This window comes from Panicum virgatum, chromosome 8N (genome assembly GCF_016808335.1).
Source record: "Panicum virgatum strain AP13 chromosome 8N, P.virgatum_v5, whole genome shotgun sequence".
Lineage (NCBI taxonomy): Eukaryota > Viridiplantae > Streptophyta > Magnoliopsida > Poales > Poaceae > Panicum > Panicum virgatum.
In genome coordinates this window covers 1,166,592-1,191,401 of record NC_053152.1, presented here as the reverse complement: position 1 = coordinate 1,191,401, position 24,810 = coordinate 1,166,592, and the positions used below count along the sequence as shown (strand labels likewise).

General features: G+C 42.1%; 4 protein-coding genes across 6 annotated transcripts; 3 read left to right on the top strand and 1 right to left on the bottom strand.

The window, feature by feature from the left end:
* Positions 1–1,050: 1,050 nt before the first annotated feature.
* On the top strand, positions 1,051–6,611 carry LOC120686049 (glutamine--fructose-6-phosphate aminotransferase [isomerizing] 2-like). The gene is made up of 11 exons (XM_039968209.1): positions 1,051–1,552; positions 2,092–2,264; positions 2,803–2,914; positions 3,631–3,770; positions 4,335–4,496; positions 4,711–5,032; positions 5,157–5,407; positions 5,501–5,615; positions 5,719–5,974; positions 6,043–6,211; positions 6,320–6,611. Exons 1-11 carry the CDS (start codon positions 1,303–1,305, stop codon positions 6,401–6,403), a joined length of 2,034 nt encoding a protein of 677 aa, XP_039824143.1. The 5' UTR covers positions 1,051–1,302; the 3' UTR covers positions 6,404–6,611.
* Positions 6,612–6,669: 58 nt separating this feature from the next.
* LOC120686051 lies at positions 6,670–15,843 on the top strand. 2 transcript variants are annotated; one of them, XM_039968211.1, is made up of 12 exons: positions 6,670–6,907; positions 8,452–8,566; positions 8,941–9,064; positions 9,333–9,389; positions 9,873–10,010; positions 10,827–10,880; positions 11,258–11,395; positions 12,212–12,280; positions 12,868–13,118; positions 13,192–13,356; positions 14,711–14,872; positions 15,547–15,843. In XM_039968211.1, exons 1-9 carry the CDS (start codon positions 6,812–6,814, stop codon positions 12,890–12,892), a joined length of 816 nt encoding a protein of 271 aa, XP_039824145.1. In that variant the 5' UTR covers positions 6,670–6,811; the 3' UTR covers positions 12,893–13,118; positions 13,192–13,356; positions 14,711–14,872; positions 15,547–15,843. The 2 variants fall into 2 exon arrangements, with proteins under 2 accessions (XP_039824145.1, XP_039824146.1); XM_039968212.1 differs by lacking the exon at positions 12,212–12,280.
* Positions 15,844–16,996: 1,153 nt separating this feature from the next.
* LOC120685444 (protein ROOT PRIMORDIUM DEFECTIVE 1-like) lies at positions 16,997–19,465 on the bottom strand. The gene is made up of 2 exons (XM_039967367.1): positions 19,189–19,465; positions 16,997–19,032 (listed from the first exon to the last, which is right to left on the bottom strand). Exon 2 carries the CDS (start codon positions 18,947–18,949, stop codon positions 17,594–17,596), a length of 1,356 nt encoding a protein of 451 aa, XP_039823301.1. The 5' UTR covers positions 18,950–19,032; positions 19,189–19,465; the 3' UTR covers positions 16,997–17,593.
* A 29-nt stretch (positions 19,466–19,494) lies between these two features.
* Positions 19,495–23,993, top strand: LOC120685445 (aladin-like). 2 transcript variants are annotated; one of them, XM_039967369.1, is made up of 15 exons: positions 19,495–19,822; positions 19,924–19,979; positions 20,080–20,241; positions 20,594–20,708; positions 20,807–20,906; positions 21,024–21,206; positions 21,440–21,498; positions 21,593–21,680; positions 21,756–21,831; positions 22,428–22,527; positions 22,633–22,684; positions 23,091–23,228; positions 23,331–23,418; positions 23,499–23,561; positions 23,745–23,993. In XM_039967369.1, the coding sequence occupies exons 1-14, from the start codon at positions 19,765–19,767 to the stop codon at positions 23,550–23,552; spliced, it is 1,329 nt and encodes a 442-aa protein (XP_039823303.1). In that variant the 5' UTR covers positions 19,495–19,764; the 3' UTR covers positions 23,553–23,561; positions 23,745–23,993. The 2 variants fall into 2 exon arrangements, with proteins under 2 accessions (XP_039823303.1, XP_039823302.1); XM_039967368.1 differs by having other exon boundaries at positions 19,496–19,822; positions 23,668–23,993.
* Positions 23,994–24,810: the final 817 nt, after the last annotated feature.

Genomic DNA, 24,810 nt, shown 5'->3' with positions numbered 1-24,810 from the left:
AGGAAGTCCCTAGGACTCCTATACATTCTTCCTTTCATCACCCGGTCGATCTCCGCCACCGACACCCGCACCTCCAAATCCTCCAATAGCAGACTCCAAATCTTGGTTAAGCTGCAAGAGCCACCACCTCGGACCAACCAAGATGGATGTAAAGCGTTGAACGGAAATCAGCAGTCTGGCCAACAGAGGAAGAAGAGACGCAAACTCCTGGCGCACCACGACAGGCTCGCCGGAGACGAAGCTGGCACCAACACCTCGACAACGAAGCAGTAGCCCAGCAGCCAACCCGCCGCCAGTGATGAAATCACTAGCGCGGAAACCAAAGCCCCGGGGGAGCACCCAAGATCTATCCCCCATCGCAACTGCTAGAAGATAGAGCACAAACCTCCACCACGCAGCCTTATTGGGTAACCACAGCTGCGTCGGAGCACAGACGTCATCGCCGGCCGCCGGTAGACCGCCGCCGCCGACGAAGACCAAAAGATCCCACACGAAGTTGTCTTTAAGGGGAAACCTAGACTACACTAAGGGCGTGTTTGGGACGGCGTTGGCGCTGCGTTTCCGCGGAAAACGCAGAAAAAACCCGCCAAACACCTTGCGTCCGTCGCGCGTTGGGGCATCGCCAGCCACGCGATAATTGAGTGAATGAACGTGGGTGGGGAAAAAAGCGAGAAGCGAGCCGTCGGCCGCTTACCGCTTAAACGCGGCGTGCGTTTTGAGGACTCGGTCCCAAACAGGACCTAAGATCTATACAACCTAAGCTAGTAAGTATAGCCGGCGGTCGATTCCAGCTCCCCTTCTCCTCCGGCGCCTAAGAGGACACCGGAGGAAGAAGGGAACCGCTGGAATCGACGTCGCCCACCCTTTCGCCTGTCTGTACTGTAGCGACGAGAAAGGAGGGGAAGGAACGGCCGTCCTCTTCCTATGCAAGCAGGATTTTCGGCAACTCCAACCTGGTTACGTTTTCTATACATCTTGGTGGGTCAATTAATTAAGTTCGATTTCGATCTCAGCAAAAATCCAGAAAAATTCCAAACGTGGCGCGAGTCGTAGCACTGGGCCCGAGTCCACCCCGTCGGCCATCGAAACGACGCGGCTTCTTCTTCTTCTCTTCCAGCCTTCCTCCACCGTCCGCCCTCGTCTTCTCCGGCCGGCCGACGCAGCTACATAACCGCTTCTCTTCTCGTAGACTCGTACGACCTGGCCTGTACACAACAATTCCTTGCCCCTCCCACAGTGCCTAGAACCTGCCTCTCCTCCGGAGCAGAAGGTTCTAGAAGCCCCGCCCGCTCCCCGGCCAGGATGTGCGGGATCTTCGCCTACCTCAACTACAATGTGTCGCGGGAGCGCCGCTACATCCTCGAGGTCCTCTTCAACGGCCTCCGCCGCCTCGAGTACCGCGGCTACGACTCCTCCGGGATCGCGCTCGACGCCGACCGCACCCCGCCCTCCTCCTCTGCTTCCCCGCCTGATGCGCCGTACGTCGGGGCGCCGCCGCTCGTGTTCCGCCAGGAGGGCAAGATCGAGAACCTCGTGCGATCCGTCTACTCCGGTCAGTTCTCTTTTGATTTTTTTTTTTTGCTTTTGTCCTTTTCAACCTTTGGTTCCTGAATGCTTCCTGGCTCAAAGCGGATTTTTGGCTGCTTCAAGCGGTAAAAGCTTCGATTTTAACCGGGTTTCATGTCACAATTCCAGGGCAACTTCGTTACTTGGTGTTGTAATTTTGGATAATTCTGCTTTTCTTATTTCGCATTTTGACATTGAAATAGCGTACTCCCAAAAATTTAGTATCCCTTTTCTCCACATCTCGAACTTCACGTGTCCATGGCCTTGTATAACCCCCAAAAATAAGTTGAACCCATTCGGATCAAATTTGTTCCTTAGTTTATGCCACTTTTGAAATTTCAAAATGTTATGCAGTTCGGCACTTCAACACCCCTTTATTTTCGATTTCCATGCAACTCCATGCTACACAAAGTGACAAAGTTACCATTGCAGTTTTGGTGCTCCTGTCATTCATGCTATAGGAGTAGCACAGAAGCTAAATCTTACTCCAGCTTTCGTGTTTATAATAATAATATTATTTCGCAGAGGTTGATGAGAAGGATGTGAACTTGGATGTTGCGTTCAGCGTGCATGCTGGGATTGCCCACACCAGATGGGCCACACATGGTGTGCCTGCCCCGAGGAATAGCCACCCCCAATCTTCTGGTGCCGGCGATGAGTTCTTGGTTGTCCACAATGGCATCATCACAAACTATGAGGTCTGCTTACTTTGTCATTGTGATATTATGCAATACAATTCTTGTGTATTGTTTGTTTTATTCTGTATAATCTTTATAGCTGTGAGTGCACACGGATCTTTGAAACCACACGCCTGTACCAGCTTGCGCCCCATGTGAAAGTCTATGCTTTGAGCCCCTCCACATGGGATGTCTCATTATCTTCCTATTTTTTAAAGAGGGAATCTGCCCATTAGTTTAAAAGCTCATAAAATTTCTGGTACTAGGAAAAGTTACTGCAGCATATTGTTTACTATTTAACAAATTGAATATCTAGTTCTGAAGAGTACTTCACCAATTTTTTTTTGTCTAATTATGTAAATGATGATTCACAATTCTCAATGTTAGATTTCAAAGTTGATCTTGTATTTATTGGAAATCTATGACAAGCCTCAACCATTTGAAACTTGAATGTATGTGATCATTTTCATCCCCCTTATACCGTTGTACACTAATGTGGCACTGTATGATAACATGGTAAATTACAATTATAACCTAATTTTTTGACATATTTGTGCAGGTCCTGAAAGAGACACTAACTAGGCATGGTTTCACCTTTGAGTCTGATACAGATACAGAAGTCATACCGAAACTAGCAAAATTTGTTTTTGATAAATCTCATGATGAAGAAGGTACTGCATTTTTATCTTGGAATTGCAACATTGCTGTCATAACCATAAAGCAGAAAAAATAACCTTCTGATATTTATCTGGGCCATCTAGTCTGTAGATTCTCTTAAATTGTTTCCTTGGAGCATTACACTATGGCTAAAACATTGATATTGTCCCCCTAGGAAGTAGATGAGGGAATAGTCGATACACACATGCTATTTCTGCTTAACACTTTCTAGTAGAATGTAGATACTTGAAACAGAGGAATGCTTTGATATTTGAGGGCATCAGGCCATCCATCAACTCATGGACCTTCCACTTCGTTGAGGAGGCCAAGTTACAATCTCACAGACTAAAAGATAACAGTAGAGAGGACTTCCTGAATTGGGTCAATTCTGTACAGTAGTTACCATGTGTAGCATCTGAAGTTTCTTATATATATATATATATAATATATATATATGGGGATCATGCCATCCCCATGCTTTGTACAGTTTTTTTTACTTATTTTTATTAATATTAATATATTACCACAGTGGGGGTCTCCCCTGCTGTACAGTTCAAAAAAAAATGTAGATACTTCTTTGGCAACACACGACTCTAAACTTGGCAGAAGAGTTCCTTCAGCTTGGAAGAATACTTACTATTGCATTACAAAATATATAATTGCTGACTGAACCCATCTGTGATTTATCTTTAACTATAGCAATTCTTTACATTGTTTATCATTTCCTCAGGTGATGTGACATTTAGCCAAGTTGTTATGGAAGTTATGAGGCAGCTGGAAGGAGCTTATGCACTTATCTTTAAAAGTCCACACTATCCAAATGAATTGATTGCATGCAAACGAGGAAGCACACTGATACTTGGTGTTAATGTGAGCGAAATAATATCCTTATACCCTTCGGCAATTGAGTAGGTTTAATATGAGGAAAATAAACTAATCTTCTTTTGTTTTTGCTTTGCGTGTTCTTAGCTTCATCTTATGTTACAATGAGGCACTAAAGTTAACCTTTTCTTGTCGTCATCTGCTTCAAAAATATATGACAGAGGAAAACAGCATAATAGTTACACATAAAGCATTAAATAATGTTAATTCCATTATTCCATGAATAGTATCCTATAACTGACTTTCACTATCATAACCTTCTCTCATCTATGAAATTATTAACAAGTCCACCATCACTTAGTCAATATAGTAATGAACTTGTTAATTGCCACACGTTTTGCTCTACACTGTTCGACCTTAAGAACCATGCATTTATGTAGTTCAAGATTGATTCTATTTCCGGACAACCTTTTCAGTAATGTGACACTGTACTGTACATTTTGTTATGTAAAAAAAAGCACTTGTATATATCTTATAATAGTATTATTGAATTGGAATTATTTCCTATATAATATAATATACATATCATGACTAGTGTCTCTTGTCTTGCAGGAATTGAGTGGTCAACAAAATGGGAAACCATTTCATGATGTCAAAACCTTGACAACAAATGGAAAGCCCAAAGAATTATTTTTCTCCAGTGATCTGTGTGCTATTGTAGAGCATACGAAGAACTATTTAGCTCTTGAAGATAATGAAATTGTGCATATTAAGGTATCTTTTAAGGGCTTGTTTGTGAGTTTACATGCATTTTCTGGCTTTTAAGTTGCCAGTAATTTTGTTTATAAAGGTTTCTCTATTTTAATTTTAGGTTTTCTAGACCTTGATAATCATCAATGCTAGTCTTGATTCCCTGCCACCATGATGTTATATCCAAGAAATATAATTCCCTACCTTCTACTATTCCTGATTGGTTTAAGCATTGCAGGATGGCAGTGTATCTATCCTCAAGTTTGACCCTCACAAAGAGAAGCCAGCATTTGTGCAACGAGCATTATCTGTTCTTGAGATGGAAGTTGAACAAATAAAGAAAGGAAGTTATGATCACTTCATGCAAAAAGAAATCCATGAACAACCACATTCGTTAACAACAACAATGAGGGGCAGGCTAAAGGATGGTGGGGTTCTTTTAGGTGGACTGAAGGAACATCTCAAAACAATTAGGCGCTGTAGAAGGGTGGTTTTTATTGGCTGTGGTACAAGTTACAATGCTGCCTTAGCTGCAAGAACTTTTGTGGAAGAACTGACCGGTAAGTCCAATCAATTATCCCAGCTGTATTGCCTTTATGATGAAAATTTTGGAATTCGTCGATGCAATTAGAATTTAGGGTCCTGTAGTTTAAGTCCTTTTTCCTTGCTCTATTTGGATCATAGGTATTCCTGTAACTATGGAGGTTGCAAGTGACTTGCTGGACAGACAAGGTCCCATCTATAGGGAAGACACTGCAGTTTTTGTTAGTCAGTCAGGGGAGACAGCAGATACCCTCCTTGCTCTTGATTATGCACTAGAAAATGGTGCCCTTTGTGTTGGCATAACAAATACTGTTGGAAGCACACTGTCGAGAAAAACACACTGTGGAGTTCATATCAATGCTGGTTGTGAGATTGGTGTGGCCAGTACCAAGGTTAGTCTATTTAAATTTTCTTCCTGTAATGACTATCCTAATTTTTCCATCTCATACTGTATGTCCTAACAAAGATACCTGCCAATCTTGCAGGCATATACAAGTCAGATAGTAGCCATGGCGATGATGGCTTTGGCTATTGGATCTGATCAAATATCCACTCAAGCTAGAAGGGATGCTATCATCAGTGGACTTACCAGTCTTCCAAGTATGTTGAGTTGGATACAAAAGTTTATTATGCTGCCAAGAAAAATGCTTTCTTTTTTTAGTGATGCTCCCGAGGTCCTGAATGCGTGTACTGTACAATGCAGGCTGTGTCAGTGAAGTTCTCAAACTTGATGCTGAAATGAAGGAGCTTGCCTATTCCTTGATCGATTCAGAGTCCCTCCTTGTTTTCGGAAGAGGTTATAACTATGCCACTGCATTAGAGGGCGCCCTCAAAGTTAAGGAGGTCGCGCTGATGCACAGCGAAGGCATGCTTGCTGGTGAGATGAAACATGGGCCTCTGGCACTGGTGGATGAAAACCTTCCCATCATTGTCATTGCGACACATGATGCTTGCTTCAGGTAATCAGGCGCTTCACTTTTATTATTGGTAACAAGCCTTTGCTTAACAAGTTCTCCCCCTGTTGCAGCAAGCAACAATCGGTAATCCAGCAGCTACTTTCACGCAAGGGGCGCCTGATAGTGATGTGCTCAAAGGGAGATGCGTCTGCCGTATGTCCTAATGGGTCCTGCCGGGTTATTGAAGTTCCAGGAGTTGCGGATTGTCTCCAACCTGTGATTAACATAATTCCACTACAGGTTTTTCTACGCTTGTTTTCTTATTTTTCTGTGAAATCCTCGAACCTCCCTTTTCATGTTTGCCTTTTCACTACAATTCTGCTGAATGGACTGTTGTTTTTGGTTCAGTTGCTTGCATACCATCTGACTGTTCTCCGTGGATTCGATGTGGACCAACCAAGGAATCTGGCGAAGAGCGTGACCACACAATAGGTATTAGGTAGGGTAGAGGAGAGGAGATGGGAGGCGTGTATCCCTATGTTGTATCGAGCAGGGTTTTAGGTTAGGGCCATTTTGCTTACTGTAATTATTTATAATTGTTCTTGGGGTGGGTGAGAATTACAGTATGTTAAAACAAGCTACTGTGAAATGCATGTTGCAAATGGTATTTGAGAAAGAAATGTCCAGTTGTGGGCCCGTATGGACGGCTGCAGCGTCGCCGACAGGCCGTGGGCCGATCGGTTTGGACGTGTTTCTTTCTTTTTTTTTCTTTTTCTGAGAAGCAAGAAGAAAGGAGATGAAATCGAGACCGAGATCATGTGGTATTTGGAGTCCGGCTCGGACACCAGACGATACGATCGACTTGCCTTGCCGCCTACGGAGTACATACAGTGTATATAAATGTCATCTCTGTGCATGTTGATTAGTTTATCAGTTCCTCTAATTTGGAGAAGAGGGGCCCGGGATTCAAAGCTCTCCTCAGCGGAAGCTACCAATGTAACTCGTTACTCATGCATGCATTGGGATTTGGGATAAAAAAAATAATATTCCTCTATTTTTGTTTACCTATCGTATTAGATTTGTCATGTCATATTAGGTTTGTTTTAAGTCAAATTTGGCAAACTTATAGAGAATAATAATATTTACGATACCAAATTTATTTATTGAATCCATCATGAAATATATGTTGATAGTGCATATATTGGATGGTATGTTGCTATACTTTTTTATAGACCTGTCAAACTTAGTCAAATTTGACTTATGATAAACCTAATACGAATGTAAATAAAAATAGAGGGAGTAGTTCCGACTAGATCTGAGCATTTAACGCCTGGCACCCTGGCCCGGCCTGTGCTTCTTGCATCAAAACATGTTTTCTTTAAAAGCAAAATATTGAATTTTACCAGCTGTTTTTGAATAAGAGAAGGCCAAATATTTAAATTCGTTTTATTATATTACAGCTATGGGCACTCGTAGCTCATAAATCCTATTGGCGCAGTTCCTGTCAGAGGGATACGCAAAGGGGACTCGTCCCTGAACTTGGGCTTATAAATCTGAAAATCGCAAATTCTTATAACCTAAAAAAAAGGAAAATCCTCCAATCTGGCGGTCCGGCCCACTTTCCCCGTCCCTCCCTCCCCTCCGACCAGGGTTTTAAAAACCGACCGGACCGGCCTAACCGCCGCCCTCCGGTACCGGTTTACCGGACCGGTTAGGCCGGTAACCGGTGGAAACCGGTTGAATTCAAATCCAAATTCAAATAAATTCAAAAACTCCCATGCAACCGGTTCCGACCGGTTTACCGGCCGGTTTGACCGGTTTACCGGCCGGTTTTACCGGTTTACCGGTCGGTTTGACCGGTTTGAAATTCAAAAGCTCCCGTGCAACCGGTTTACCGGCCGGTTTGACCGGTTTACCGACCGGTTTGGCCGGTTTACCGGCCGGTTTGACCGGTTTGATCGGTGGGCCTTCATGGGCCGGCCCATTTTTTTTCTTTTTCTTTTTTGATTTAACTTTAAATTCCCACAAACTATACTAAATGAATGAATTTTTGAGAAAATTTGACACCATTAGATTCATCACACCTTGAAGTATTTTTAGGAATTTTTTGGAAATTTTTCATTTTTTGAATTCAAATTTAAAATTTAAATTTTGGCCGGTTGGGTACCGGCCGAAACCGGAACCGGACCGGACCGGTTTGACCGGTAACCGGTCAAACCGGACCGGTTCCCACCGGTTAGGTTAACCATGCCTCCGACTCGAGGTCTGCCACTCTAGCTAGCGGCTGCGACACCCTGACCCTGTCCAGAGACCCTCCTCTCTCTCTCTCTCTCTCCCCGCCGGCCGGCGGACCACACGCGCGCGCACCATGGACGCGACAACGAGCCCAATACAGCGATAACACACACGGAGTCGATTTCGCACCCTCATTTCCGCCCAATCTGCTGCAGTCGACAATTTGAAAAGATTTTATTTTTACCTTCCTACTAGTGCGTACCTCGTACATTGTTGTTTACCCTCAATGTTCTTACTGTATTTAGGTGGGTAGCATTAAGATCCAGACGAGCAGCACAACCTTCCAGAAGAACGGGCGGTTGCCGAAACCTCCCAATCTTCTGCAATCCACAGGCCCTCGGAGGAGGACGGTTCGACCAAGTATGTTGCCTCTGCTCACGTGCATAAGTAACGCTTAATGTTCCCTGCACACTTTGCGCCTTTGAAATTGGCCTAACCAATAAGTGTACGAACTTAATATTCCCTGAATGCTTGTAAATGTTGTTATACTGTCGGTTCCCAACTCAGCTTGCTTTATCTGAAATTTCATAATTTGTATAACCTATATCAAAAAGTTCATCATGTAATTTCATAATTGTGCTACCTAGTTCTTCTAGTATGCACACTAGGCAATATCATATACTCTTCTTCTCAGGGAAATAAAACTCCCCTTTTTTCGAACAGATTGCATTTTTACCGTGCTAGTGTTATCCTAATGCACTGTTACTTACCTCCACTGCCTGTATTCTATTTAGACGGCCAACAGCAAGATCCAGAAGAATTGTTTGGCAAAAAAAAAAAACAGAAGAAAGATGCTGCTGAAACGACTCCCTCTCAATCATCTACAGTAATTCACGGGCCAAAGGAAGCTTCAACCATGTATGCTATCTCTACCCTGAGTTTTCTCTTGCTCACACACATAATTTTTTACTGTCTTGATACCTGCAAACTTTATGCCTCCGATATGACATAAGGTATGGACCTTTTATTCTCAGTTTGCTTGTAAATACTGTCATACTGTGAGCTCCTTACTTTTCCTTTTCTGTAATTATAACTTGTTACCTAAAAAAGGATATAATCCGTGTAATTTCATCAGGAGCATTTGTCCTAACCATTGGCACGAACTAACTGTTCTGAGCTTTCTTAGGGCTGACGTGGGTGCTAGCTTGCATGAAGAAGGATTACCAGACTGGATGTCACAGCTGTAAGTTTCCTTTCCTTCACTTTTTACATGTCCTTTTGATTTGTGAGTCCTCCCAAGTCATAATTGTGAGTTTGATTTGAGGAATGGGCTAGGGATTGACTAGCCAATCATTACTCCTGAATTGAATGACTAGCCAATCATTACTCCTGAATCGAATCCACTTGTTCTTTTTGACTAATGGATTGGGTTGGTGTTATTGCATCTAATCATGGGTTGATATGGTGATAAACCATCCATGGGACTGCTTCGTCAGACCAAAAACCACATTAGTCTTCGCATTCTTTTCTGCTTCTTAAGCTATTGGTAACTAACATTTGCGGCAGTTTAATAACAAATAACAAATATATTTCCTAGAAGCTTAAGCAGATTTTTATTATTTTATTTACCTAATGAACATTGATTTATCATGATTATCATCATCTCTAAGTTTCTAAAGGCTTCTTCTTTCTGGGATATTCTTTCTAATCAGATTGGGTTGTTCAGGTTCGAGAAATTGGACTTGGAGGTGTATGAGGATAGCATTTCCACTGGGGAGATGGCTCAAGTAGGGACATATCACATTGCAGAGGGGGGTATTTCCTCTGAAATCTACGGGAAATCAAAAGGAAAAGATTCGACCATGTATGATATCTCTTGAAATTTTCTTCTGCTAGCAATTGTTAGCATTGTCAACTTACTGTTGAATATTTATCCCTTTGATGTGGCCTATTAAATTTGCCGATGGACATCTTATTCTCTAGTTGCATGTGAAAATCTGTTATAATCACATAAGGATCCTTTAATCAAACATCACCTTTATTCCTATGGCATCTTATGTAAATCATTTAGTATTCTTCTGTTGCATTCCTATTTGATTATTATGTTCCCATAAGCTTTGAGGTGTCTCAGATTCTCATGCTTAACGCTTCTACACCTACGCCATATCACGCCAAACTGTATGTTTGCTCGCTCAATTTTTCTGAAAAACTATTTTGTTGTACTAAGTCTGCTATTGTTTATCCTTTGTATCTACTGAATTTGTGAGACTGCATCCAGAACTTGGGGGTTGTTTGCATGATGTTTTTTTTCTGCTCAGGGTATTAATTTAGCTTATGATGAAGGGAGCATATTTGTTTTTTAAGGTAGTCAAGTGAAAATATCCAGAAATTGCCATTCAGTATGTCTGTACAAATAAGGTCGTGGTCTGGATACCTTGTGTAGCTTACTGGCCAACCATACATATTCAAGCTAGGCCTACTTTTTTTTTCCTCAGACGTGCAGGATAACTGCATGCCATTTTATTTAGCAAAGGAATAATAAGCTTGAACAAACACAACACTCAGAATCCATAGACTGACCTTGTCAGCGATGAACTAGGCCTATAAATGGTTGTGTTTATCTAATGATATAAAGTTAGTGATATGGTACCTTTATTGTGGCATTTTTTATCTTGCTTAGGGATGTGGATGGCTTGCATGAAGAAGATCCGTCATCAGATTGGATCTCACTGCTGTAAGTATTTCTTTCACTCCTTCATCTTCACGCCTTTTAGCTTGTCAATGGAAGAGTTGGTCTATCTCCATCAAATAGCACAAAATCATGCTAATATAACATTGAAGAATGGTATCATCCCACGAGAACCATGGGGACTGAGGTTGTACAAACCAATTTTAGGTGCTTCCTCAAATGGAACACCCCACTAGTATTCATGCCCAGTTTCTGCTTCACGTGCTATTGCTAACTTATGTTCATCTTGTGGAATTTACTTATTTTACAAACACTCAAGCTTAAAACATATTTCACATAATCAAATTAACCAGATTTCTTCTCAAAACCGTCATCTGATCTTTCAGACATTCGTTCTAATCAGATTTAAGTGGACGATTTAGGTTTGGCAAGTCAGGCTTGGAAGCAAATGAGGATTGTATTCGTTCCGCAGGGAAAGTGGCTCAAGTAGAGACACCTCCACTGGTGGAGGGGGCTGTTTTTTCAGAGATTGACAGATCCTCGGAGAAGGATTCGACCATGTATGTTCATCTGCCTTGAGTTATCTTCTGCTGGCATATATAAGGGTTAATTTTGTCGTTCTTGCAATTTGTTGTGCTTCCATCTGGCCTAGTGAAGCTGCGTTCAAACCTATTGTTCTCTCTTTTCTTATAAATGCTCAAACTTATTTAGCTATATCTGTAATTATGTAAGGAGCATTTAATTTAACTTTGTTTTGTTCCCACTGGTTAGCCTTGTACTATTATTACATTGTTGTTAATTTGATCATGTTCCATAAGCATTGAGGTAATACGCATCTCATGCTTATTTGAGATGGTATAAACTTTGTGGTATCCAGCAGAATATCAGTTATGTGTTACATCTCTCGATGTTCTTTTTGCCATTATTATGTGCCACATCTTGAGCTCTTATGTTTTCTAGCGTAACTACTTACATGACAGTATGACATTTGATGCTAATCTGTATGGTTGCACGTTTACTATTATTGATATGCTGAGTCTACCATGGTTATCTTTTTTTTCTAGATATACTTGATTTTTTAGATTACATCAAGCAGGTGTTGTTTATGGGCTTCTTACATTAATTGTGTGCTGGATGTTATATCAGTTTTGCCTATGATGAAAATTGTATGTTTTATGGGATACATAAAAAACATGAATTATCACTGCTGGTTATGTGTTTACAAATATGAGCACCTTCTCTATACCTTATGTAGAATACTGCCCAAGCATGCCATATTCAAATAGGCCCTCCTTTTGGAATAGTTCTTTACATCTGTTAAATAATATAAAGTTAGTAACATGCTAACTGTCCGTGGCACTTGTGATTTTACTCAGGACCAAGGCAAAGAAAGGAGAATTGTTTGATGATGATGAAGATGAATATCTAGATTGGATAATAAAGATGTAAGTATTTATGGCATGCAGTCATTTCTGTGTTTGACATGACAATCCTGTTAGGAACACATTATGTGGTGTTTGGTTTGGGGAGTTTGGATGATGAATCTACTGTCCAATCCTAAGTCCTCAACCTTAGCCACTTGTTTGTTTGAATTTTGAATATGGAATAGGATAGTCTATCACCATGGCCACATTGCCCCTCATAGTGTCTACTTGTCTAGTGCACAACTGAGGAATCATGTCATCCTTTCACAATCACTGGTCATCATGTCTTGTTTGTGCATATCATTTCATCGTAGGAATTTTTTACTGGATTAGTGATAAACATCACTATTAGAAGGTTGCTATCCACTGCTGTATAAGCTTAGAAGATCTTTTCAATCACATGAACCTTAAGATTTATTGTTATTGCCATAAACAGCATATTGAAGTCACTAGGTACTTCATTTTTCTTGTCATTGCCATAAACATTAGATTGAAAGCATTAGGTACTTCATTTTTCTTGTCGTTGCTATAAACATCAGATTGAAGTCACTAGATACTTACATTTTTTGAAGATATTATTGCTAATCAGATTGAAATGGATTATTTAGATTGAAGAGTGGGGGGGCATCATGATATCTTATCCCGTTATAACCTGGATGAAGGAGAAAAACATATCGCGCATTATGATGTGCCAGATGAGTTCTATGATCCTATTGAAATGGGCAATGACACAATGGACAATTGCAAGAGTATGAAGAGAGTTTCTAAGGAAGATACAATTAAAAATGGAATCAAGTGGATGAGTGAGGAATGCTTTCTTGCTTTCACAAAATATGCTGAAGAGATTAATAATCTTGAGGTTTGTCAATCCTCGCCCTTTATTTTGTTTTTCATGTAGTTCAATTAAGATTTGTTTCCTGCTGGGTTTGTAGGGCATCAATCACAGGTTTGGTGAGCTTTGCTATCAATGTTTAAGTGTAGAAGCTCTTCACTATTGAGACAGAGCATAGAAGTACTGATGTTTTGACTTCACAACTTTATTTTGCTGAAGTAAAGCAACTGTCATTTCTGCTGCCCGCTTGACCAAGATGATGAAGGTATATGCTCTAATTTTCTTAAGAATTTGTCAAAGTGAACACTAAAGCTTGTTAGTTATATTTTGAAATCTTAGATTAGTTTACATTTTGAATCACCAAAAACTAAAAAAAATTCTATATGAGTAGCTTTCATTTGAGTTTTTTGTCATTAATTACTCCCTGTAGAGTTGTTACATATTTAATCCTTGTTGTCGGTACCCTGTAGCAGGGATACCCACTCTTACTGCAGCAAGGCAGGACCCGCGTAGTTATCCGTAACTGCGCGCAAAGGACGGAGTAGCCAGGCCCCACGGGTCAGGCTCTTTCCTCACCAGGCCAACGGCCCCGGACCCGTTCCCCGCCTGGGGATGGGTCCGGAGACGCCACGTGTCTCTAAGGAAGGGAAGCTCCGAGCTGACAGCCGAGGCCTCGGACCCCCCATAGGGGTTCGGGACCTCCTGCGTCCATCCGGACCCCCCTTACCGCGTGGGGGTCCGGAGCCGCCACGTGTCCCGGAGGCACGGGCTCGTGCGCGAGTCCTCCGCTAGGAGACTCGCCCACCCACCGCATTTAATGCGGATGGTTGAGGCATGCTCTATCGCCGCGGCACGCGGGACAGCCTTTGTCAGGCCTCACTGTGCACCGCGTATTACCAAGGTACACAGTGCAGCCGCTTGTGCCGTACCCGCGCAGAGCCCGTCTGCAGCATTAAATGGATACGACGGCACGGCACTTTTCCATCATGCCGCCTACGCCGCAAGCTACACAGCCCGTTCAGCTACGTGGCAGGCGACGCCACTAGCTACGTCTGGCATCGTCCCGACAAGACAGCGCCTGGACATGATGAACGAGGGACTCCAGGAGCAGGCAAGGGATTCCAGGAGAGAGATCTCCTTTGCCTGCGACGTCATAATGTATGAACAGTACGTTATTTTATACTACATCGTTGGGTCCACCTGTCGGGGACCCAACAGCCATGTACGCGTCTCCCTTGAGATATAAAAGGGAGGCGCTCGCTGCGCACTACAAGCTCTCCGGACACACAAGCTCTCCGGACACACAAGCTCTCCGGACACACAAGCTCTCCAGACACACAGGCTCTCGCAAACTCTCTCACTCTCGTGGGAGGGCAATACAACACACAGTGGACGTAGGGTATTACGCTCCGGCGGCCCGAACCACTCTAAATCTTGCTGTGTTCATCGTGTTCTTGAGTGAGATCTAACTGGGACTAGCTAACCCCCGAATACACACCCTCTGGGCTAGGGCGGGTGCCTTCCGCCACCCGGCTGTGGTTTGCAGCACCACGACACTTGTTTTGTGTAACTGAATTACATTCTTTGTATTTAAATATTTGTTAACTCTTTTGCATAAGGGCACTGCTATGGATGCAAGAACCAGGAAATGTATGACCTAAAGCATCCTAGTACAGGTTGTTATGAGGTAGGAGCTGCTGATATATGTTGGCCCTTTATAGATGACACTGATTCTGGCAGTGATGGTGATGATGATTGTGGTGGCCTTGGCTGTTGACAAGGTACAACTTATGAATATATAAATACAAGTACTTACTGTGAAAATATCTGTCCATATCTTAGTAATTTTATTTCCTCAGATTTGTGCTTGTTTTTTTGGTGTTGTTTCTGGGTCAAATTTCCATCTTGCTCAGCTTGTAATCAGTCCTTTATGACAAGTTAATGCTTCTATGGTGACTGTCCGCCTACCTCAGCTCACATGACGCTGACCTCTGTATACAAATTTTAGTAGGGAAATTAAAAAATTTAGTAGATAGAAGTTAAACCCTATTGGCATGTGTAGCCCTTTTGCTGTGTTATGTCGACTGGTAGAAATCAAGGACCTCCAAGTTATATAAATAACTATAAGGTAATATTACAGGAATGCTGGATAGATAAATCACTATAAGCTTCATGACATATCATTGTCATTTTATTTATTGCATATAACAATGACTTACCAACTTTACAAGGAAGTGAGGTTTGTTCTGTGCAGTGTGTTATTCCTTTTGCACAAAAACTACAATTGCAAGCTGAACTCATTTTGCTCTGCCAATGTTTTTGCATTGAGAACATAGTAAAATTTTGAGTTGTGATGATTCATGTTACCTTTTTTCTTCCGTGATTCACTTTCACATACTATTGTCTACTCATATCCTATGATGCTGACTAACTAGTATTCTTATTTTATCTGCAGCCATCAAATATGGGAAGCTTGGGACATGTATGCGAAAACAAAGATCTTGTGAGTGGTTCTTGGGAAGGACGATCAAGCTTTGTTGCTACCTGAGTGTGTTATTCAGCCTGCTACTGATACCGCTGGAGGAACTTTTTTGTAAATACTATTAGCATTTAGGATGTTCCAGTTTCTGCCCCGACAATATACTAATTCAGTAATGCTGGTCCAAATGAATTTACGTTTGCCTTTCGTGCCAAAATAACCAGACCTAATTCTGCATGCAGTTGGACTAAGGCTTTGTTTGGATCCTAAAAATTTTGGCTGAAAAGTCACATCGAATGTTTGGACACATGCATGGAGTATTAACAATAACAACATAGCCTTTTTTCCCAAGCAAGTTGGGGTAGACTAGAGATGAAACCCGAAAGAAATAAGTTCAAGGTTCAGGCACATTGATAGCTAGTCTCCAAGCGCTCCTATCCAAAGCTATCTCTTTAGAGATGTTCCAATCCTTAAGGTCTCTCTTAACCGACTCATTCCACGTCAGTTTAGGTCTACCTCTACCCCTTTTTACATTATCGACTAGCTCAAGGATCCCATTACGCACCGGCGCATGGAGTATTAAATGTGGGCAAAATAAAAAACCAATTGCACAGTTCACGTGTAAATTGCGAGACGAATCTTTTGAGTCTGATTGCGCCATAATTTGACAATATGGTGCTACAGTAAACATTTGCTAATGACGGATTAATAAATTTGTCTTGCAGTTTACAGGCAGACTCTGTAATTTGTTTTCTTATTAGCCTACATTTAATGCTTCAAATGTGTTTCAGAATGCTTCAAAAACTTTACTTGTAAAGAACTAAACACGGCCTAATGTTAAAATAACCAGACTTAATTCTGCATGCAGTTGTACTAATGTTATTTACAGTCCAGGGCATTATGCTTGCCAAGGTGATCTTTTGAGATGTGTCTCTTTTGAGAGGCAAGTTTATGTCCTTTGCTGTGGTGAAAAACTGCTGGTAGGAGCTATTTTTGACCAATTCATTCATGCAATCAGGACTACAACTTATTTGTGCCTAAAGATTTCTTTTGCCTGTTAGACTGAAATCAGTTGATAACCGGAAATGTTTGACATGTTGGGAACTATATATAGCCTGCAACATTACCTGAGAAATGATCTGGCTCTGGAAAGAAGAAAAAAGCAAAAAAAAGAAGCGCTATGGCATTAACCTGCCATTGACTTCTGCTAGGTAGGCGAGATCAATAATGTTTGCAAGGGAGACCATGGCAGGGCATGGTATGCTCTTTTGTTTGCAAGAGGCAGCTTTGCTGTACCATGTCCTCGATGTTGAGGTCACTGTGTGCAGCAAAATCTATGTATCTAGGTGCATTGCAAAATCTCTATATCTAGAAAAGCTAAAACGAATAATAATCTGGAATAGAGGGAGTACTTTATAACTATAAATTATGCTAATGATAATCACATCATTCAATTATTTGAAGGATTTTAGTTCAAACAATAATCATTCGAAGGAGCAGCAGGAACTGTAACTGTTCGTTCCATGGAGTACGGGATAAGTATGTTTAATGCTTCAAGAGTCTTGCACCATTTTAATCCTTAATGACTAACTGGAGTTGAGCGGAATAAATTTGACTACTATTTTCACTTGTTTCGATGGAAAATGATGTGCATATATCTGGATCGTAACAACCCTCCCATCCGACCAATTCCAGTGTCGTTACTGTTTGGGCACTGACTGAGGAGGTCCGTGAATTAGTCCGCAAGAAGAATAAGAAAACCGTGCAGCTACTTCCAGTTCCAGTTGCATTCATAAACGGTGGCAGAATCACATTTTGCTTTATGCAGTTACCTGCCTCTATTGCAGATGTTCATTTTGCGTTAATGCTTCACATGTCAGCCACGAATTGGAAGATCCATTCTAGAGCAAGATCAAATGAAGATACTGCGAGAACGGTGCCTGTTGATACCATCCGCGTCCAGTAACCAAGAGGCCCAAACTATACCTACATTCCCGTTGAAGTCTGCAGTCTGCTTAATTGCTTATCCACTCTTTTCTTGTGAGTCATAGAAATGTTGGTACGGGAGCTCTTCCATAGACCGTAATACACTTCTTTCTGTAGAGTCACTGTCAGTTTCAAGTTCAAGTATGGTATTGGCAGTATCCACCAGGCATATGTTGTTCTGCAACTCATGACAGCTTCCCTGATCATACTCCTCAGAAAACCAAGCTGCAGATTCCGGTTCACCAATATTACGACATCCAGGCAAAATCAGATCTAGCATTTTTCGTCGCACATCGTATACAGGATTGGGCTCAACCAGGCAGCCTTTACTGTAACTCTCCCTTAGAATGACTGTCTGTGCACTTCCCTTGGTCGAGATGTAGAAAATTCCTGGGTACTTAAGAAGAAGCTCCCTCAAGTTTACTTCCATAGCAAAAACTCGTCTGAAGTGCGACAGTCTCTCAAGTGGTATCATCTTTTCCACCGTAAGGCTTAACAGTTCATGAAGAATACCAACAATACGTTTCTCAATCCGGTCCACATTGTGTATCGGATGCAAATCATTCTTCTCATAAGGCTTGGTGTAGGGAAGCCTCTGCCAGTTCTTCAGTTTTTCCCTAAAGCCTTTCTCAATCGTAAATCCAGTAGGGAAGTTGATCGGAAAAGCGTATCTTGTCTCCGATTCAGCTAGCCATTTTTCAGTGTACTCTTTCTTCCTCCATTCTTCAATCTTAGCCACAGCTAATTCGTCATCCCGAGAGACAAGTGACAGAGTATCAGGGGATTCAAGATATAAATCATGTGGATACTTCGGTAGCATGGAAGACCTGTAATCATCAGGCAGCCCAAGTTCCCTTCTTACTAGCCATAATGCGTGCATATTCAGAGTTCCATTTGTAGAGAGCATGAGAAGTTTCTTCAGCCGCTGAACTATGTTGGTCTCATTCTCCCTGATCATGGCCTCTTCCTCTGCAATCAAGTCGGTCATCTTTTGTGTGATCTTGCAGCAATGGTTTCTCTTCACAGGGTGCATGTAAATCTGGAAAATGTGGGGATATTTCTTGAGGAAAGCGCCAATCTCAATGTTCAATCCGACCTCATGTCTCCACTTTGAAAGAAGTTGAAGAGAAGCATATCCGTTCCTCTGCTGAGATATCAACTCACATGCAGCCAAGGCCAGCTTCAAGTTTCTCAGTTGAACCATTAGCTTGTCCAGCCTATGATCCCTTGTTCTGCTCTCCAGACGGGTTCTTGCTGAATCTACTGGCTTCTTCCACCTCCGCTGCACACCACAGATAAAGGGACCATACTGAAATGTCCAACTCCCAGCTAATATTCTCAGCCGCACAGAGAGGGCGTGCAGGTTTCCTGGACCGAATATGATCGATGCCATTTGTCTGTACGTTGGAACTCCAATCCTTAGAATACACGGAGCTTCATCAAAGTCCACAAGTGCATCTGTAGGGCAATGACAACCTGCAAAAGTTCAACACATATTCAGTTTTCCAGAGCATGTCATTGGCAGGAGCACACAGCAGAGGATGTATGCATAAAATTTAACAAATGCAAGTCAGCAAGTGGGGGAAGAGCATGACACAAGACAGTATAGCAGCACAGCAACTCGAAATTTACCTTGCTAGGCGTTTCATCGAACAGAACATGTGCATAACCGCTAATCGGACCAACGGACGAAGCCCACTCCAGGGTGCGGCAAGCCTCGGTGGCCAGACGGAGGACGAGAGGGTGGGTGCCGGCGGGCCTCAGATTCAAGGTAGCAATTGGCAAGGGCCAGGACGAAGCAGTGCTGGAGGTGATCGGCGATTCGGCAGGCGGGAAGTGGGCGGCGGGTGGCGTTGGGTTCTGAGCAATGCAGGGGGGCTCTCGTCTCTATTTCTATCCGAGCGTTGCGTGCCTCTTGGGCCGTCGGATTCTGAAGCCAGCAGCCATCGGCCCGTCCGTTACTGTTTCGGTCAGGGTTTAAGCAAGAGAGCAGCCAGCAGAGCCTCCTCGCCTCGCCGCCGACCAGCCACCCATCGCCGCCCTCTCTCCCACCGGTTGCTTCCGCCGCCGCCGCCTGCGCCGCTCCACCTTTACCCCCGACGTTGCCTCGTCTTCTGTGTCGAGCTCGAGCCCCGTTCCGGGCTGGGATTGGGAACCCCGAGTCCCCAACCCTAGCGAGGCGCGAGGGAACGAACAACCGGATCGACGATGCCGAGCTTCCCTCCGCCCGGCGCCGTCACCGTCTGCGAGATCAACCGCGACCTCGGTACCTATCTCGCCCAATCGATTCCTACCCCCTTGACGACCTCTGAATCAGTTGGTATCAGCGATCGGTGCTCATCCCGACCTGCCTTCCTCACCTCGCAGTTGTGGCGGAGGCACTGTCCGACGACCGCGCCAAGGACGCATACGGCGATGCCCTCGTCAGTTTGCACCAGATAAAAGATTTTGCTTCTATTTTTCTTTTATCATCGAGGCGAATTTGCTTGTCTTAAATTTGGGGTTGGCATTTGGCATTTGCAGGGAATGGTCTTCAGCCCTATCCCTTTCCAGCCAGACACTCTTCCCCCAATCCGCGAGCCCCCTGCTGCAGAGCAACCCGAGTCCACTGAGAACGAGCCCACAACTAGTGTGACTTCCACCATATCCGAATTCTTCAAACGGATGATCTTCCCTCCATTAAATGTGAGTTGGATTACTGTATCTGAAATACTTTACTCCAATGTGCCCCAAGTTTCTTTTCACCCAAAGAGACTTGCACACTTACACCATTCCGTTTGTCAATGTTCCATTTTCTACTTATCTGACAACATTGGTATCTATACATGGATTTGCTGATTCCTCCAGCATACTTTCTAATTTTTTTTGTCATTACCAAGTTATCTCAAAATTAAAGCCTCAAGTTTTTATCCTTGTGAAAACTGAAAAGCATCCTGTATTTGCCTTCTGATTGCTGAATTAGCTAAGTCCTTCCATGTGTTTTTTTAGAAGAAAATCATTATAGTCATGCTCATGAACAGTCATTCTGTTTTACCAGCTAAATCTGCTACAAGAATTTGACATCCAGAAAATAAGTTGGAATCCGCACAAGCACTGTCTAGCATTTGTGTCTGGGAAGAACCAGGTTATTGTACATGACTTTGAGGATTCAGGTGGGATATGCCTACCTTGTTATGTTATTAATTTTATGAACTGAACTATATCCATCAATTTAGTTGCAGCCCATAATAGTGACCGGCCCTTTTAACAGATGCTAAAGAGCCGTTCATTTTGATAAGTGACCAGCAAATCAATGTTAAAGCTGTTGAGTGGAGACCAAATAGTGGCAAGATGATTGCAGTCGCCTGCAAGTGTGTATTACCACTGCCTGATCCTATAGCTCTTCAACCTGGCTCCTCACTCTTGTCATGTCTTAAAAATTGCTGGCATATGTTACTTTTTGATTGAGGTGATCATTTTCTTTTTAGGGGAGGAATATGCCTCTGGTCAGCATCATATCCTGGCGATGTTCCATTCATGAAAGCTGGGGTCACCCCTTATTCCTTTAGTGCCTTCCCTAGAGGTTCTGGTGGTCGGTGGATACTGGTGGATGTTCTTCGTGACTCTTCTGCTGAGCAAGTTACCGCGCTTTGTTGGAAGCCTGATGGAAGATATCCTTCATATAAATTTTCATAAGCATCTGGCAAAGCTCTCGTTTGTTTTCATATTTCTTGTTTTAGGACTACAATAACTTCAATGTCAGTGTGGGCTAACTGCATAAAATTACATTTTTGCCAAATTCCTTAAATCTACTATCCATTGTGGATACAGAAAAGTTTACAATAGTAGTTGTTTGTGGGAAGAACCAACAGGTGAATATATTGTTTCCTTGACAAGTCACCACATACTTGGCATCTGCCTCCTGTAATAGTCCATCTTTCATGATTTGGGATGTGTCTCAAGGTAGGCATAGCTATCTTTTTCTAAATTCTGATGACCAATCCCATTTGATAAAGAAATGTGTACTTATATCTGGAGACATTTTCTTTTGCTACAGGGTTGGGTACTCCTATACGGCGTGGATTAAGTAATATATCACTACTGCAGTGGTCAACTAGTGGAGATTATCTTCTAGCTGCTAAATTGTATGGTCAATTTTCATTTTTACATTTGTAGTTACTAATATTTCCAAAGATTTACAAAATTCATTATTATATTAGTGATGGAACTTTTCACTTTTGGGAGACAAACACATGGACTTCAGAACCTTGGTCTTCATCAAACGGATATGTGTCTGTACGTAACATACTCAATCCTAACTAGCTTTTTTTTTACATTTTGTACATTGGAGCACAATACTCAAGTTAGTGCATTTTATAGATTTCTTCTTATTTTCAAGGTTATATGAGATCTGTCGGAAACAGATCATTTCCTTCATAGCTTTATTCATGAATCTGTTAGTTATCTTTTTCTTTTCTGAAGAAATACCTATTGTCTCATTGCATATTGGATTTCAATATTAGTTATGACAACCTTGTATTTTAGTTTTTATTAATTTCTGAATGATTTGTAGTCCCAACAGTTGAAAATAGTTTGATTTTCAAAGTAAAAAAGATATGAGACTTACTTATTTGGTGGATAAATTCTTTTGGAAACAAACATAGATGCCTGACCCGCATTTGACTCTAGTTTGGTTATTTGAATATTGTAAATATTGCATAAAGCTTAGTTTGATTTGATTGATATCTAAGCTATAGCAATCCATAATCCTGCTTTATGGCAAATCCACTTGGTAGCAACACATGATGTGTCCAGTGTACCCTTACACATTGGATGGAATCTGTTCCACAGCTGTTTACATGTTTGCTTATTTCTACTTTGGTTCCTGACAGGGAGCGAATTGGGACCCAGAAGGTCGTGTTGCATTGGTATCCTTTTCTAACTCTACTACACTTGGCTCAATTCACTTCTCATCTAAGCCACCATCTTTAGGTATATAAAGATATCCCTGCAAATTTTTCTGTTTTGCTTAAACTATGCTACTGCACTATTTGTGTGATGAATCCTGGTAATTTGTCCTGTGTTTCTTTCCTTCAGATGCTCATCTCCTACCAGTTGAGCTTCCAGAAATTTCCTCCCTGATTGTCAGGTACGAACATAGATATTAGAAAAAGATCTTGATCTTATGTGCACCTCATGCTACATAATTTTACCATCTTGCATCCTCATGTAAGCTATGATATTTCAACTGCCTCATTTGCTATTAATTGGTAATTTATTTCCCATGTATGCAGTGAATTCACTCATCTAGTTCAGATGCCGGTCTTATTGTATATAGGATAGTTTTGTAGGATCACAAGGGACGACAAGCACTTGTTAACTAACAGACGCATGCAAGCCACTGCACTACACACGTTTTCATTTAGTCTACTTTGTATTCAGGAAGTTCATCCATTATTATAGCCTAGACTAGTATTATTTCCCATGTATTTAGGAAGTACATCCATTATTACTGCCTTTGATTCGCATACTTATGCTTTAATCGCTTCATCTAGCCGAGGCATAGAAAAATTAGCATGGGATGCTTCAGGGGAGCGTTTGGCATTGTCGTTCAAAGATGGAAATGAAATGTATCGTGGTCTTGTTGCTGTATATGACGTGAGGAGATCTCCACTTGTCTCAGTATCACTAGTGTAAGAGCAAATTTTCTTTATACTGCATCATGTTAATCATTAACTTGTGTTTCCATGTATTCCTTAACCATTCTTTGACAATATTCCGTTGTGCACATTCAGTGGATTCATTAGAGGACCTGGAGAAGGAGCGAAACCACTTGCTTTTACTTTCCATAATAAATTTAAGCAAGGACCCTTGCTTTCTGTGGTAAGATATCTGTGAATCCTGCATATATGGCTTGTGCTTCCAACTTGTTTTGCTCACTTATGGTTCCACTGCACATGCAGTGCTGGAGCAGTGGCTGGTGCTGTACATATCCACTGATACTTCGTTCCCACTGACTCCACAATGTAAGTTTCTTCAGCAGCCTTGTTCTTTCAGTTACCTATGATGACTTGATATTTGTGTTGCCTACAGTTTTGATAATTTCACGTTCCTTTCCTTTTTGATGTCTAGCGTGGCATTTCATCGGTTCAGGACTGAATGTTTCAACTACTGCTGTCGACCTGGAATAACGAATATATCACATACAGGTCGGAAGACAATTTTTGATGTACTGTTGATGTCCTGTATAGATGCATTGCAAAGCCTTGCTTTTGTTAAGCAGGTGCAATTTCTATGCGCCTAGGTGAAATGCAAAGCATGATTGCATCCCATATATGTAACATTGTAGCTTGAAAAAGGGTGTATTTATTAGCGGTTTCGTCTCCAGATGTATTTGAGCTGTATCTACATTTGCGTTATGTTGATTTTATTAGTTACATTTTCGTGTTGCACTTGTATCCGTCTGCGCTCCAACAGCAACAAGCAGGGGTGAATGAAGTGTAACAGAGTTAAGATGTACGCGTACTTGTGAATTTAAGCTGCCAGGCGGCTACGGCACTGATAAATAGAACTGCAACGAGCTTCAGAATAGAGTATCATTCCTGCAGTGAACCAAGAACGAAAATTGCAGTGAACTTTTGGAATGGAGTATTTGACCGTCCTTTCCTACGGAACACTGTTGCTAGATGCCGATATGATTCTAGCACCCAGAACGGTTGAGCTAGTACTAGCAACGAGCTGCCAAATCCTGGAAGAAAGCGATGCATCATCCAAGACGGGCAGCAATAATGCACGTCCCGATATAATGCAAATCAAATATAGTCAAAAGCAAAAAAGGCTAGTTTGCAACCTTGGCACGCCATGGCTTGCTACCATGTAGCTGAGAATAGAGTGGCATTCTGTTGGCCCATGCCCCATGGCCACCTCTCTCTTTGTATGTTGTGCATGCAAGCATGTCCCAATCGACCCGCCTCGAGAATAGAATTTCATTCTCTCTGCAGCGAGCCTTGTCATCAGCAACCTCTGATTCTTTCTCTCTTTTGGAAGGCAACAGAACCTCTGAAAATGAAGCACCAGCAACTTCGTTCCCATCGAAGACCAACTCGATCAGCAGGTAAGTCTGTTTCTGTGTAAAGAGTTATATATATACAAAACCAATTGCCTTTTCTAAACAAAAGGCTCCTCTACTATGTATCCAACAGTAGTAACTGAACAGGATAGTGAGCTGCCACTGCATCATGTTTTTTGTTTCCAGCTGAAGCTGGCATCGTTCGA

Coding starts and splice junctions, on each gene's coding strand:
- LOC120686049 (XM_039968209.1), top strand. CDS start 1,303: ATGTGCGGGATCTTCGCCTACCTCAACTACAATGTGTCGCGGGAGCGC. Junction 2,265..2,802: donor GCATCATCACAAACTATGAG/GTCTGCTTACTT, acceptor ATATTTGTGCAG/GTCCTGAAAGAGACACTAAC. Junction 3,771..4,334: donor CACTGATACTTGGTGTTAAT/GTGAGCGAAATA, acceptor CTTGTCTTGCAG/GAATTGAGTGGTCAACAAAA.
- LOC120685445 (XM_039967369.1), top strand. CDS start 19,765: ATGCCGAGCTTCCCTCCGCCCGGCGCCGTCACCGTCTGCGAGATCAAC. Junction 20,242..20,593: donor TGATCTTCCCTCCATTAAAT/GTGAGTTGGATT, acceptor CTGTTTTACCAG/CTAAATCTGCTACAAGAATT. Junction 22,528..22,632: donor ATCTAAGCCACCATCTTTAG/GTATATAAAGAT, acceptor TCTTTCCTTCAG/ATGCTCATCTCCTACCAGTT.
- LOC120686051 (XM_039968211.1), top strand. CDS start 6,812: ATGTCATCTCTGTGCATGTTGATTAGTTTATCAGTTCCTCTAATTTGG. Junction 9,390..9,872: donor CCAGACTGGATGTCACAGCT/GTAAGTTTCCTT, acceptor TGGGTTGTTCAG/GTTCGAGAAATTGGACTTGG. Junction 12,281..12,867: donor CTAGATTGGATAATAAAGAT/GTAAGTATTTAT, acceptor TGGATTATTTAG/ATTGAAGAGTGGGGGGGCAT.
- LOC120685444 (XM_039967367.1), bottom strand. CDS start 18,949: ATGGCATCGATCATATTCGGTCCAGGAAACCTGCACGCCCTCTCTGTG.